Source organism: Phodopus roborovskii, unplaced genomic scaffold (genome assembly GCF_943737965.1).
Source record: "Phodopus roborovskii unplaced genomic scaffold, PHOROB, whole genome shotgun sequence".
Taxonomy (NCBI): Eukaryota; Metazoa; Chordata; class Mammalia; order Rodentia; family Cricetidae; genus Phodopus; species Phodopus roborovskii.
In genome coordinates, this window is record NW_026126575.1 from 1,666,115 (window position 1) to 1,681,872 (window position 15,758).

The window sequence follows — 15,758 nt, forward strand, 5'->3', positions numbered from 1 at the left end:
TAGCAACAAAATACTTTTATGGTTGGGAGCCACCACAACATGAGGAACTGCATTAAAGGGTTATGGCATTTGGAAGGCTGAGAACCCCTGGTCTAGAACCTGTAGTTTAAGCCCAAGAATCAGAACACACAGTCTGGACTCAAAAAATACAGGATCTATAGCTCAAATACAGAGTCTACAGCCTGGACACTCACATACAAACTGAAGAGCGCAGCGCATGGGCAGACCCTCAAACCCAGGACCACAGAGTCCAGAGCCAGGTTCCTTAAATTCAGAGCCTTCCTGAGCTCAGAACCTAGAACCCAGCTAGAACCCTGAAATAGGGCCTGCAGCCCAGCTGTCAGAATCCAGACCCTGGCACATGAGGCCTAGAACCTGGAATCTGGAACGTGGGAATGTGAAACTCACACATCCTAGACCTAGAGCTTTTCACAGGACCAGGATCCAAGCCCAGAAGGCGGAGTAAGCTTACAAAAGGCCATGATGCCCTGGATTCTTTCCTTTCTTCTGTTAGCCCCAGACTTTGGTACATCCATTCCAGGCACAGTCTTAGGTGCTGAGAGGCAGGCCAGGAGGAAGCCAGCAGCTGAGCGGCTTCTCTCTATGTGCATTCAATGCAATGCCTTCTTGGGATAGGTGGTCCCCTAATGGCTGTTGAACAGGGTGGATTCTCCATGCACAAATGGGAGAAAATGGTGGTATGAGAGGCTAGGGACCACAGGGTCACAGCTTAAGCAATCCCCTCCTCCAAACAACGATTTAGCCCCTCATACTCCCACCACTCAGCCATTACCCGGTAAACAATTGGGATTTTGTGGACAAAAGCACTCAGACAGACCAGGAGCCACAAGCCTTGAGCAGGGTGACCACTGTCTTTATGATCCCATAGGGCCAGGCGCCAGGGCAACCAGGGTGGGGTGGGCCTTTGTTCCATCTGTTTGCACCCAGGTGGTGCTGGCCAACCCAGACCCTTCCTCCCTTCCTCTTCTGGGACACTTCCAAACCTAGCTTCTTTCTCCCATTTTCCATGGTAGAAAACAAACCTCTTGTGTGACCTTTAGGGACCAGCCTTGTCCTTCACAGTCCCTCCTGCCTCCTGGTGACCTATTACCAGGAGAGGGAAGGGAGCGAGTCTTGCTGATCAATCCTAGGGCCTCAGAAGTGAATACAGCCCCAAGGAGAATGTTGGGAGGAATGTGTGTTATCCACCACAGGATGGAACAAGCTCACCCGAGGCAGGGAAGATGGCCGACACCATGGAGCCATTCCCAAGGTGGGCGGATCCTCAATGAGTTTATGAGGCAAAACAATTTGATTATTTTAAAAGACAATTTTAAAAAATTCCAAACTTCATCCGGAAAAACAGGCAAGTCAACAGAGTCAATCTGAAGCTTAGGAAAAAACGGAATGTGTGCATGGGGAGGGGATTGTATATGGACACATGAGTGAAACGTTCAAGATTCCACTGCCATGACTGCTCCAGTCTCTGCCTTCCCTGTGAGGAAGAACAGATGCACAGGGACCCAGGTGAGCCTAAAATCACACCATGACTTACAAGGCAGTATGTGGTGCAGGCAGCACCCCAAATCTGTGCAAAGAGGTTCTCAGTGACCAATGATGAACTTCAGGCTTAAAAACAGCCCCCCAACATGAGCTATTTGGGAATAATTTCAAATCAGGAGTCACATGAAAACACCCAGGGTCTGATCCATTTCCAGCTGTCTCTCAGTGAAGAACAGCCACTCTAACCCCAGCACCCAGACCCCATCTCCACTAGGTCCCCAGGTCCTGTGTCTACCTGAATCTTGGGGACATTGAAACTTGGCAATATCACATATATCATGTGAGATTTTTAAAAATTGGATCTTTTTCTTGTATTTTACAATGTTGGGGGTGGAATTCAAGTCCTCAAGTGCCAGGCAAGCCACACCCCAGTCCTAAAGATCTAATCTTGAGGCCAACTATTACAACCCACCCAGCTGGATCACCCAGTTTGGTTCTCTCCAGATAAACTGTCAGCAGGACACTGGAAACAAATATAAAGGTTTATAAAGGTTTTTTCTACATTAAAGCATGGAAGCAGTTGTTCCAAGATGCAAACACTCCGTGGCTGTCCAGATATTTTCAAGATAGTTTTGATAAACCTGAGAGCATGCACAAAAAAAAAAAAAAAAAAAAAAAAGAAAGAAAGAAAGAAAGAAAAGAAAAGAAAAGAAACAAAATCCAAACAATCCTGACAACAACAGAATTTATTTTTTGGGTTTGTTGTTGTTGTTGTTGTTGTTGTTGGGTTTTTTTTTGTTTGTTTGTTTTTGGGTTTTTTTTGTTGTTGTTGTTGTTTTTTGTTTTGTTCGTTTGTTTGAGACAGGGTTTCCCTATTGCTTTGGGACCTGTCCTGGAACTAGCTCTGTTGACCAGGCTGGCCTCAAACTCGTAAAGCTCCTCCTGCCTCTGCCTCCCAAGTGCTGGGATTAAAGGCTTGCACCACCAACGAACACCTGGCTGTTTTTTGTTTCTTTTTTTTTTTTCTTTTTAAGAAAAAGTTTGGGGGTACTGAAGACATCATGGTTAAGAGCACTTGATACTGTTACAGAGGCTTGAGGTTCCATTCCCAGCATCACAACATGGTGGCTCACAGTTTTCTGTACCCCAGTCCCAGGAGGTCTAGCCTCATCAGGCACTATAATATGTGAACATATATATGCTCAAACCATGTATAAAAATATTTTGGAGGCTAGAGAGATGACTCAGCACATGGCAGCTCACAACTGTCTAACTCCAGTTCCAGAGGATCTGGCATCCTCACACAGACAGATTCGCAGGCAAAACACCAATGCATGTGAAATGAAAATATTTTTTTTAATTTTAAAATTAAATATCGATAAAAAGTAGGGGAATGGTGAGAGTAGACACCCCAAATGAAAGAAAGCAGAGACTCAGGCCATGTCTGAGTACCACATTTACAGTAGCACTACACTATTGCCAAGAAGTGGCAGCTACCCAGGGATCCTTCAAAAGACGGGGCAATAAGCTAAAGTTGTCCAAATCAAACAATGGTGGTCACTCAGCTTTCAGAAGTAGGCAATGCTAACACATACTACTGCATGGACACTACGCTTAGAAAAATAAACCAGCCACAGGACAGTGTGGTGGCCGCACAAGCCTGAGGCCTCCAGAGCCAAGAGTTCACATAGAGACAGAACAACATGGGGGCACGAGCAGCTGTGCAAGAGGGCGAGGGTTGGAAGGGGAGCTTTGGTAGGGGAAGATAAGAACACTCTGAAGACTTGGGGTTTGCTGTTCTTGATTTAGATTGGGGTCTCGTGTAGTCCAGGATGGCCTTGGAATTCCTGCTCCACCTGGGAAGTTCTGGACCTGGCACTGTAAATGAGCTACGACATTGAGCTGCAACACCCACTTCCCTACATGTTAACAAAAGGTGACATTTATGTGATGGGAATTTTCCTTCTAGCCCCAAAATATTCCATAATGTGCCTAAATAACTTCAGTGATAGGAACAATTGATGTTCAGAATTAATTAGTAATGTTCAAAATAATGTCTGCAGAATGGGAGACAAGTTTGCAAAATATGTAAAGACCCAGAATTACAAAACTAGAACAAAGAGTGATAGGGCCAGGTGTGGTAGCACATGCCTTAAGTTCCAGCACTTGGGAGGCAGAGGCAAGCAAATCTCTGTGAGTTCAAGGCCAGCCCGGACAGCCAGGGCTACACAGTGAGACTGGTCTCAAGAATAAGGAATGAAACAACTCACCCACCTTCAAAAGGGGAACAGGAAGAAGGTGTGCAGAAGTCAACCCACAGCGGGAAAATGGTCTTACAGGTGTGGAGGCTGGGTGATGTCTGTAAGCTTCATTAGGGCTACACCCCTTACCCCCTGTCCACCCCACCCCGCTGCCACACCTTAGCATTGCCTCCTGAGGAGGTACTTTGATGGGCCATGTATAAACTAACCCCCTGCATGACTTCTCATCCCTGGAAGTGACAAAAACTTGAATGGTCCCTGGTCCTGCTGGCCTGTGTGGAAGCACTGGGAATGCATAAAAAAAAGGCCCACTGCTCTGAATACAGCAGGCCCTGGTGACTGTGTGCTCAGTTCTGGAGCTGAAGCCCAAACCTGGCATATTCTGGGGAAGGTATTTGTCTATCCTTGAGCTCCATCTCACACATATGCTTTTTTTTTTTTTTTTGAGATAAGATCTTACTTAATTGTTTAGGCTGGCCTGGAAATTTTGATCCCCCTGCCTCCTGCCTCAGCCTCCTGGATGGCTGGGATCACAGACATGCACCAGCAGGCATAGTTATGATGGTGTTTTTGTTTCTAAAACACATATAATAGGCCTGTCATGATGGTGCAATCCCAGCACTAGGTCACAAGTTCAAGGCCACCCTCTGCTAGGAAAGCAAGTGTGGAGCCAGTCTGAGACTTTGATAACCCAACTCGTAGAAACCGACAAGCTACCTGTGCATACACTTAATTATATGTACAATTCCTCTGTCTTAATGTATGAGTCAAACTGTCATTTAAGTTAAAAAAGAAAAATATTTGTAGAGTGCTTACTTATGTGTGAAGTTCGTGGGCCAACCCTCTGTTATGTAACAGTTTGCTCCAAGTTTGACATTCTCCATGCTATAGGGAAGCTCCTTAAGCAGGAAGGTAAACAACTCAAACTATATTCAGGAAGTCCCTGAAACTGACCAGATTCACTAGGCCACTCTGGTAAATCCAAGCTGCAAAGAAGGTCAGAGCAGCTGCCTAGAAGGAACAGAGACCAGCTAAGCTGTCTGGTAGAGGTTTAGACCATCTGAGGCATCTAGAAAAGACACTCTCCAAGCTGCCTACAGGCTGTGCCATATGCTCTAGCTTCCCAGCTTTTTCAGCTGTCACCCATGCTGGTGTGGGCTTTGGTGAAGCAGCTGTCCTTTAGTCATTTCTGCTCCTATGAGTAACCCCTCACCCATACTCCTGTATGTAACCTAGTAAAACTCACTGGTTCTCCAAGTTGGAGTTTGGTGGTATCTGTACTTTGTCATGGACTCTGTCACAGGTGAGTAGACTTGTATGCTGTCCTGGACTCATCATGGGAGAGTAGATGTGTGTTGTTGTGGACTCCCTGTCTTGGGTGGGTAGATGTGTGTTGTTGTGGACTCCCTGTCTTGGGTGGGTAGATGTGTGTGCTGTTGTGGACTCCCTATCACGGTGAATAGATGTGTGTGTTGCAGCTCCCCGTGAAAAGCACACACACATATAAAAGAAAAAACAGCCAAGCAGAATGGTGGTTTACTGAGGAGTGTGACCTGAGCATCTGGTCTGAAAGGGCCTTTTTTCTTTACAGAAATGCTAACACTGAGATGTCCTTTACATAACATTTTGTCATTTAAATAGCAATGAATCATGAATCTCGGCTCTGACAAAAGAACCTCTATAGCCCTTGAAACCCCCTGCATCAAGGTAGATGTACCTGACTTCTTCCTTGGAGACCCTCAGGGCCTCCCTGGAACAGTGTCACTCAGGGTTTGGGATGGGGAATGGACAGACAGACCTTGAACATGTTGCTTAGCCTCTCTGAAACCACATCAGTAAAACAATGCAGAACCTTACATATCTGCTGTCAGGACACTATGAGCAGGTACTGAGCCCCCAGAGGCAACCCAGCTAGGAGAGATCCTTCTAGTGCCAGTCTCCAGGCTCCAGGCAAGACTTTTCCTGCAGGACTAAAGCCTGCCTGTGGGATGTAGTAGACTAGTCATGAGCTGAGCGTTCAATGAGCCTGTCTAGATCGACCTACTCCTGTCCCCTCCCCAGCTTAGATTGGGTTCATGAAGCTGGGGAAACTGAGGCCAATGGGAGAAAAGGGGTAGCTCAGTTTTTGGACAGAACATGATGGCTATGGTTGGGTTGCTTCCTGGAGAGGGTGGAGGGTCCTGCCAGCTGCTGACCCAGCCCTTCTGTCCTTCCAGGCCCATGCCCAGCACACAGTGAGACTCCCTAGGGAATCCTGGGAAAAATGCTGCTCTCCCCTCTGCCTACCTCCCCTCAGTGTGGGTGGGCGGTGCTACACTTCACTAAGCAGTAAGCTGCAGGTGTGAAGCAGCCCCACCACCCCAAGATGGAGGACCCATCCCACCCCCAGCTCCTGCTAAAGCCCACTCACTTCTCGAATTTAACCTCTACTCCTACTCTGCTCCACTCTCACAGGTAAGAGCATCCCAGATCTTTCTTAACCTTTTATTTAAGAAGTATTTCAGACATCCCAAAACATAGATGGCACAGTCATTGCAGCTTTTGGTACGCCTCATGGCTCACTTAATCAACTTAAAAGCTCTGTACAATTTTACCTCATGGCTTCTGTTGCCAGAAGCCTGTGTAGCAAGCCAGGTTTCCAGCCCACAGGGTTCCCTGTTATCCCAGCAGGCTAGATCTGAGGGCAATCCCCAGCTGGCATTCACTGGAAGCTCTGCTGGGAAGACTCATGAAATGCTTGCCAGGTCCCTTAAGCTTAGCCCTGCTTGCTTCCTGAAGCTGTGGGATTCCTGTAGCTTCTTCCAGAGAGACACATGTGTCTCCATCAGGGTGGAGTCTTACCTAACCAGCAGTGACCCCAAGAATGACACACACACACTCACCGTCCAGTGCATGGCAGTGGGGGCTGGGGGACTGGTGGCAGCTAACCCCACCTGAGCCACCAGGGTTCCCTTTCCTCCATGGGTGGCCAGAGTTTCCTCATTCCTCACAGTGGGAATCTTGAAGATGGACTCGCATCTTTCTGCATGTTTTCACATTTGACAAATGTGGAAGATCTCTGCTCACCTGTGAAGGATGCGGCTCAAGACTCTCATGGGTCCCAGAGACTTATCTGGAGGTGATGTGTTTTTCCTAGGATAGAGTTCAGTTTATAAGTGAGGCTCAGTAAGAGATTAACGATGGTAATAATGAAATAGAACAGTCATACAATGAAACCACCAACATCACCATCCTCTCTAGTCATTATTAAATAGGTTGTGTGTGTCTGAACACATTTGCTGCCTGATTGCAGCTAAGTGACTGACAGTGGGTAGCACATACATGGTGGATACCCTGGATGAAGGATGCTTTATGTTCTGGGTAGAATGGGAGTAAGTGGTGATGATATCCAGCTACTTAGAATGGTGCATAATTTAAAGCCTATTAATTATTTCTGGAATTTTCCATCTAATATTTTCCAACCAAAACATCAGGTAAGGCGGAGGATGTGATTACAGTGCCATATACAAAAAACAAAAAACTTTTTGGTTTTTTTTTTTTTTTTTTTTGCTTACCATCACATTTGAGATATTCACATAATTATATAAAGTTCTGATTCATTCATTTTATTGCGATATAATAGTTTGCAGCTTAAAGTTCATGTATATTTGCTCAACTTCCATAAGATGCTTAAGTGAGTGGGCTGGAGAGATGGTTCAGTGGTTAAGAGCACTGGCTGCTTATGCAGAAGACCCAGTTTGATTTACAGTGCCTATATGATGGTTCACCACCATCTCTCTCCAGTTCTAGGGAAACTGACCCTCTTCTGGATTCACGGGCACCACACATGTGGAGCATGGACATACATGCAGGCAAAATACCCACAAATACACATAAAACCAATTTTTTTTTTTCAAAATCAGGGTTTCTCTGTAGCTTTGGAGCCTGTTCTGGAACTCACTCTGCAGACCAGGCTGGCCTTGAACTCACAGAGACCCACTTGCCTCTGCATCCTGAGTGCTGGGATTAAAGGCATGCCCACCACTGACCAGGTTCAATTAATCAACTTTTTAAAAGGACTTAAGCTATCCCTTCTATTTACTGCTATACACAGGGAAGCAAGGAGTGGCTGATGTCTCTGTGATCAAACTGTCCACAGTGAAGATAGTACTGCCCTTGGCACAGAAACAGTGCAGAACTGTGTGAGGGTGATATGACTACCTGGGACAGGGAGAAGAGTTTCTGCTTGTACTTCCCCAGAACACACACTGTTATGAAGTGACATAGCTGGGATTCGAACCTAGGTCATCCAACTTGGCAGTCTACACCCCAAGTCACTACATGATCATATCCCTCAGTCTATCTGTTCACCCTTTCATCTATTCCTCATAGCTGCCTGCCACCCAGTCCCATCACTCACCTGTCACTGTCAATCCAGCAGCCCATCCATCCATCCCTGTCACCCATCCATCCTGAAGGAAATGCAGTTGGCCACCTCAGACCCTGAGAGCAGAGGAGGCCCCGCAGCTGCCCATCTGGTGGGGTGGACGAGTGGGTGGGGTGGACGGGTGGATGGGCTGCCCCCATGGGCAGGGTGCAGAGGCTGGGGAGAATTAGGCAAGTTCCTGCCAGGACCATCTAATTAGGGATTCTGGCGATAAGCAGATAGCATCGGGGTGATTAGAATCCTTTTAAAAAGCCACTCCATTAATTAGAGAGACAGAGGGGCCTCTGGCTGCCTAATGAGCCTCCATCAGTTTGCCTGGGGAGGGATTCCTGGGGCTGCTGTGTGACTGTGGGTGTGCCTTGCCCTCTCTGGGCATGCTTCTGTACAGAGCTGGGCTCTTCTGAGATCCCCTAATCATCTCAGGTCCTTTCTCTTCCCAGAGTCCTTTTGGAGATTGTGGATTTGAAGCATCAGATGCTGACTCCCCAGAGAGGGGGAGGGGAGGGGGTTCTCAGGATCCTACTAGTGAATGAGGACAGAGATTTACAGAACAGAAATGACCCAACCGTCGTGGAATCAGGATCACAGGGGCTGGCTAATGTTCCTGCTTGTTCACCATGCTCTGCACTCAGATGCTATGTTCCTCCCACTTGGACCCCCAAGCACTTTAGGCTTTGGGATCTCACAGGACATTAGTTTGTACAACTCTGTAGAAGGGGAAGTTACCTCAACATGCTGCCACCAAGTGGTTATCCAGTTCTAAATTTTGTGCATTCCTTCATGGCCCACCTAGGGGGTCTCCATTGTCAAGGTCCCTTTGGCTCTGAGAGGCCCTGAATGTGTTGATGCCCTAAGTCATTGTGAGTGTTCTCTGACCTGGGCAATCCCTGAGCCTCAGCAGTGTTGGGCTTCCATGTTGTCTCACTTGGGCAGATAGACTCCATTCAGAGGAGGAGGGCCAGGAAGCTGACCTAGTTAGCAGAAGGCAGAGGACAGCACCAGAGGTGCCAGCAAGACAGGAGAGGTGTCTGGCAGGGCCAGAGGGCACGACAGGATTTCAGGACACATCATCACCCTGAATCCCTTGAAATTCACACTGTAAGCACACCACTGCCCTGATGACAGTGTTTTGGCAACCTCAGACTACACCAATGCCCTACCTGGGTATCAGCATCACAGAAAGCGCCGTCAAGCCCTCTATCTTTTCAGTTCCAGTTAGCATCAGTGATGCCCTCTGACACTACCTGCACCTCTGTTACTGCTACTGTCTACTTCCATCAGGGTCACTATTGCTATGACCACCCTCTGACATCACCATCTCCATCATGGTCACCTCTGATGGTGTCACCATCGTTGCCTTCCCCATGATCGTCACTTTCACCGTCACCAACACCTCTACCATTTCAACCAGGATTCACCACCACCTCCATATACGCCATCATCATCACCTCCATCACCACCATAATCACCACCACCATTACTTTCCCTGTTGCCACCTTCATCCCCACCATCCCCACCATTCCTACCACTATGACCACCTCCTCCATCACCACCACCTTTTCCTCCTCCATCATCCCAGCACCGACTCCTTACTGTCACCTATCATTCCCTGTGGACACCTAGAGCTTGGTACAGAGTCGTTTCCTCCTTCCCTCCATCCAGCAGTCTCCTGTCTCTCCAGCAGTTAGTTGCCTTGGGACTTTTCCCACCCAGCAGATAGCAGCCTTCACCAAGAAGTGGGTGAGGGATATTACCGCACACTGACAGGGGCTTGCAGTGCCTCCTGGTGCCTGGCATCCCCAGTCCCTCTGCCACGCACTTGACAAAATCAGGTCACAAGAGCTTCTCTTCAGGGCCCCACTAAAGAGACCTGGAAGGTGGAGTCTCAGCCGCCCCTACAGTGCAAGCAGATGAGGAAGGCACATCCTGAGTGTTTCTCACTACTGGGTGTGGCGCTGCACCTTAACAAGCTGAGCCACACATTGCTTCCACTCCTTGCCACCTTCATGGAGTGTCACAATCACCACCACCATCTCCCCATGGCCTCTGTCACTGCTGGTAGCACCGTCATTACCTCCTGCTCCTCCTGTGTTCTCCATGTTCTCCACCATGAACATGGCTGTTACCACCACTACCTCAATGGAGGGGTGCAGCCGTCTTTACCTGAAGCCACCAGCAGCAGCCTGGGTTAGTGAGTGAGGACAGGTGTGGAGCATGGAGCCCGTCCTGCTCTTGGTGAGATGATTGTGAGTGATAGTGACATTCATCTCCAGAATCTATTGTCCTTCCTGGCCTGTGGGACTCAAGAGAACTGCTATGTCTCCTGCAAGGTGTCTGCAACTGAGAGCCCGGGAGCACTGGGAAATGAAAGAATGAGAGGGAGGATAATGGAGACAAAGACTTAAAGGTACAGAGGAAGAAAGGAGGAAGAGGGAGGAAGGAGGAGGAGGAAGGAGGAAGGAGGAGGAGGAATAGAAAGTAGGAGGAGGAGAATGGCATCTTAGAAGTCTTGGAAGTCCAGTCCCTTATTTACACTCTGAGGAGTTGGATCTGCTGCTTTCATTTGCTGCACGGGATGAGGTGAGATGGGAGCAGGGAGATCTCAATGCTGATACTCCAAACAGGATCCCATAGCAGAGCACAAGCCAAGTACCACAAACCTGGAGACTTTCCAGGGCTGCTCTGACAGCAGCTCCTGTGACACCACACAGATCTCCTCTCCATTAGCATCCTGTGTGCCATGCTCCCATCATGCACAATTTCCTTGTAGCTGTATCCCTCAGAGTTTGTCCGCTCTTTCACACCATCTACTCTAGAGGACAAATGTCCTCCAGGTCTACGATGAACTGGTTTCTACATTTTTTCCTTCCACGTATGAGACTACATTTGGTTTCTGGAGATCAGGAGGTGCCATGTCGTTGGAGGCTCCTGCTCTGTCTTCCTTCACCTGTAGTCTGTATTAATCACCTTTTATATCTGAGTTAAACAGAATGCATCTTCTCCTCTCTGGCCATCACAGCCCAGATGGTTATAGTTCCAGTTTCCTTCTCCCTCTTGGATTTGCTGTGTGACCCTGAGCTGTTGCTGTGCATCTCTGAGCCTCATGCATTAAACAGGTTTTGCTGATCGAACACTGTGGGCTGGGTCTGTCCCAGCTGACTGCCTTCCTAATGTCTGAGACTCTAGAGAATACAGGCCTCAAATATCACTGGCCCTGTCTACCCCAAGGTGCTTGGGACCTCTTCAACCCTTCACAGCAGCCAGACTGGGCTCACAGGACTGGTCCCAGGAAGTCCTTGCTCCTCTCGTTTGCCACTGCCATCTAACCTTGGTGTCACTGACCCTGCCTCTCCCCCTTTGGCTCCCAGGGAGCCCATCAGCCTCCATGTAGCCAAACTTACACTTCAGGCCTTCCATAGCTATCAGGACCCCCGCACCCTCACTAGACACACAATCCTGTGATGAGTAGAGCTTGGCTGAGGGGGTGGGGACATGCTACTCAGTGCTTATGTCACAAAGGGCCCTGGCCTTAGCTTGGAAGGGGCCACCTGGGCCTAGCCCAGAGCGACACTGTCCCTACCCCCAACCCCTCTCAGTGGAGGCCCCACCTGTCCCTGAGAACTGGAAAGATGGAAAGCTAAACTCTCACCACCCAGAGCCAGCAGATTCCAGCAAGTCCCCCACCCAAGGGAGGACCCCAGCCACTTGCCTCAGCCCTCCTCAGTCTGGTCCAGTCCCCTCCACCCTTGCCATGGCCAACTACTATGAAGTGTTAGGTGTGCAGTCCAGTGCTTCCCCTGAGGACATCAAGAAGGCGTATCGAAAGCTGGCTTTGCGTTGGCACCCAGACAAGAACCCTGACAACAAGGAGGAGGCTGAGAAGAAATTCAAGCAAGTGTCTGAGGCCTATGAGGTCTTGTCGGACTCTAAGAAACGCTCTATGTATGACCGGGCAGGCTGTGACAGCTGGAGGGCTGGTGGCGGTGGCAATGTCCCCCATGGCAGTCCCTTCGGTGCTGGCTATTCCTTCCGCAATCCTGAGGATATCTTCCGTGAGTTCTTTGGGGGACTGGACCCTTTCTCCTTTGATTTCTGGGACACCCCATTCAGCGACCGTGGCCGGACCCATGGTTTACGTGGGGCCTTCTCTTCGGGTTTCGGTGAGTTCCCAGCGTTCATGGAAGCCTTTTCATCCTTTGACACCCTGGGCCGTGGCGGGGTCAGCCGCACCACCTTCTCATCCACTTCCATCGGTGGCTCCAGCTCAAGCAACTCAGGGTTTAAGTCAGTGATGTCATCCACGGAGATGGTGAATGGTCGCAAGGTGACCACCAAGCGGATTGTTGAGAACGGCCAGGAGCGTGTGGAGGTGGAAGAGGATGGACAGCTCCGGTCAGTAACCATCAATGGCAAGGAGAAGGTCATGCGGGTGGACAGCAAGTGAGAGCCACCCAGCCCAGCCCTGGGCCAGTCACCATCACAAGGGGCCACAGTAGTCGCAAGCTAATGGTTAATAAATGTGCCAAGTGAGTTCATGTAGATAATTCTGTGTGGCTGCCACAGCTCCACAGACACACCCAGGAGCTTGTGGCCTCTGTGTCCTGCACCAGCTGTTTCTCATAGGGAGCCTAGACCAGACCAGGTCTTTAGGTGGTTGTTAATCTCTGTCATCTGCTCCATCCTGTCATCCTCATGCTCTACCTTACCTGCTCTTCGCATGTTCCTCCTCCAGGGTGTCCATCAGCCTCACAGCTCTCCTGATTAATTCCCACTTTTCCTTAATAACTAACCAAGTGGCAGCCATCCATCCCAGACCCAGGCTCGTGTCTTTCTTTCCTACACTGCTTTCAAACTTCCCACCTTTTCTGCTCATCCCCACCACGAAGCCCTTGTGATCTAACCTCAACTACCTCCCTGGCCTCAGCATCCCCATGCTCCCCCGCACCCCGTGACCTCCCATCATGCTTCTCTCTGCAAATACTCCAGGACTCTTGCATGGGTAGAAGGAGAGGTACCCGTCCTCCCCATGATCATGTTTGGTCCTGGGAACAGAGACAAGTGAAGTGAATATAAGCGACTTTGTGGAACGCCCCCAATTCTCACATAGCAGGCTTCTTGACTATATCATGGAAGAGGTAAAGGGAGGGGTTACAGAATTGACAGGCAGCTGAGCCAGCGTTGCATCCTGGGATTAGGGTAGAGGAACCAGACTTTAAACAGTGCTCATGGTGATTATTACTACAGTGAGGGCGACAGCAGGCGTGCACCAGCCAGTGCTTGCTTTCTTGGGGGCTGCAACAACCAACCACTGAGGACTCCAGACTTAGCACTTAGTGACAGAGTGTGGCTCTCAGGTGCGGGATCGGTCCTACGGGTGCTGAGCGCATGAGCCGGGCAGGCATTGTTCTCATGTGAAAGCTTCAGAAGGGTCCAGCCCATGGTGTAGAGAGGAAGGAAGTGAAATGCAAAGTTCTGGGGAACAGCAGGCCAAGATATGCTCTGGTGCTCATGGGGAGAAGCAAGAGGAGGCTAGGAGGTGTGAAGGGAGCCTGGTGAACTGAGGGGACCATGGAGAGCTCAACCCATTTTCCCACACAGTACTAGGAAGAGGACCATTTGGAGAGGAGTGCAGGCCACTAAGAGGTGGGCCCAGGAATCTTCTTCTTGTTCTAGGAAGCTAGGTATCACCCCACAATTTCCAGGGCCAGCCAAGTGCTGCCAGTGTGATGGCCAGAAGCTGTTGACCCCTAGGCCTGGTCTGGGTTCTGTTCCCTGGAATATGTCTCAGAGGTCCTCAGCCAGCCGGCAGCTGGAGGCCGCTAACCACGTTACTGGCTAGAGCAAGCTAGCTGGGGCACACAGAAGGCAGAGTCCAAGCTCCCAGCCCTGCTTGGGGACTAACTTTATCAAAGTCCCCATGGCACTAACCACCTGACCTCTGCCCTTGTTGACCTGCTAATGTCCCTGATCACTGACCAGCTACGGCTGCCTCAAGTGGGCCTGCTTAGGGCAGACAGCTGCTGGGCAAATCCAATTACAGCCTAGCAGCCCCAAACAGCCGCACACTCCAGTTGAGTGCCCAGAAGAAATCTGGATGCTTGCCAGACTTAGGGATTCCAGTATCCCAAGAACGCTGGTGCCAGGGACCACTAACTTCCCTCTTCCTGAGTCTCATTTTATGTCCTCTCTCCCTCTGGCACAGACAAGATATGTCATTCCCAACCCTACCTCAGGGCTGTCTTAGGTCCTCAACCCTGAGGCCCTGCAGGCTGTGGGACCTGGTGGGCTACCACAGGGTAGAAGGAATGCTCCAGGGAATAGACAGAATCTTAAGCTGGTTCAGGGTCCTTGGTTCTCCCCACAGTATTGCTTGGTATCACACTGTCCTCTGCTGGGCACACTTCTGAGAGCCATGGGCAGCATTCATTCTGGTTCTACCATGGGAATCCCATCTCAAGGTACACCTGTGTGGGTAGTAAGGTCTGCTAGTCTCTTTCCGGTTCACTAAATCCCTCCTGAAATCTCACTCTCTGTCATCTCCTGGGTAGTTTCAACAAGCCTCTCTGGGCAGGGCATTCTGCCCAGGATAAATGTCTCCTAGAGCCCTAGAGTCTAGAGCGAGGGCTGGCTGCCTGTACCCCGTCCGTGTCTTACCTCCCTGAAAGGGGCTCACCTGGAGACTAAACCACAGACCCTGTGGTGCTTTGGATCTGGGGGGACAATGTCTAACTTTACTCTGCTGTCCCCATCCTATCTACCTGGACATCCTACCCCTTTCCCTGTCCCTGTTTATTCTCACCCCATAGCCAAAGGAGTTTCTAAAAACTTAAAAGCAAAAGTCAAGGGCACTTTGAGACACTCACTGGCACAAGCCATCATGGCTCACCTCCTCCCTGCCTGCATCCAGCACAGTCCTGCCTCAGGACATTTGCAAGGCTGTGCCCTCTGTCACACCCTGCTTCCTCCCAGATCCCTTGCAGTCCGGCCTTAATCCTCTGCCCTCTCCCCCTTCCCAGCTTTTGCATAGTGTACCCCATTTGGACTCTACTACAGTTCATCCACACAGCTTTTCCAGTCTCAAAGGCCCTTTCAGGCTCTCTCTCTACTCTCCGTTCCCAAACTGCTACACCCTGCAGGGGCCCTGATTGTCAAAAAAAGACCTAACCCTGCTGGGGAGAATGTATTGCAGAGGGTGTCACATGCAGGATACCATGGCCTCACAGTGAGGCCCATGAGAAGGATCTAAAACCTCTGTAGGCTTTCAGAAGGCTAAGGGTCCTTGTGGGCTGAAGAGCTTCAGGCCTGCCCGCTGCTCCCGAGCTTTCCACTGACCTAAGCAATAAATATGATCAGCCTGTTTTATAGATGGAGAGACTGAGGCTCCAGGGGCAAGAGACCGGGCCAAGATCACCTGATCACACTGTGAGCTGGTTTGCCCCCTGGTCCTCTCCCTTGAGCAGGCAGGGTGGGTGGGGCACAGGCAGCCTCCCCTCCCTCTGGCCCGTGATGTTATCACAGCTGATTTAATTTCAAAGACGGATTGAGCCATGGTGGGAGGGAGAGCCACT

The 15,758-nt window shown here is 49.8% G+C and overlaps 2 protein-coding genes across 2 annotated transcripts in view; both read left to right on the forward strand.

Moving 5' to 3' along the window:
* Window positions 1-15,758, forward strand: part of Mgll (monoglyceride lipase) — an 883,522-nt gene that overhangs the window by 287,584 nt on the left and 580,180 nt on the right. The gene's annotated exons all lie outside the window — the stretch shown is intronic.
* Window positions 11,718-12,723, forward strand: Dnajb8 (DnaJ heat shock protein family (Hsp40) member B8). The gene has a single exon (XM_051203381.1). The coding sequence runs from the start codon at window positions 11,942-11,944 to the stop codon at window positions 12,632-12,634; it is 693 nt and encodes a 230-aa protein (XP_051059338.1). The 5' UTR covers window positions 11,718-11,941; the 3' UTR covers window positions 12,635-12,723.

Coding starts and splice junctions, on each gene's coding strand:
- Dnajb8 (XM_051203381.1), top strand. CDS start 11,942: ATGGCCAACTACTATGAAGTGTTAGGTGTGCAGTCCAGTGCTTCCCCT.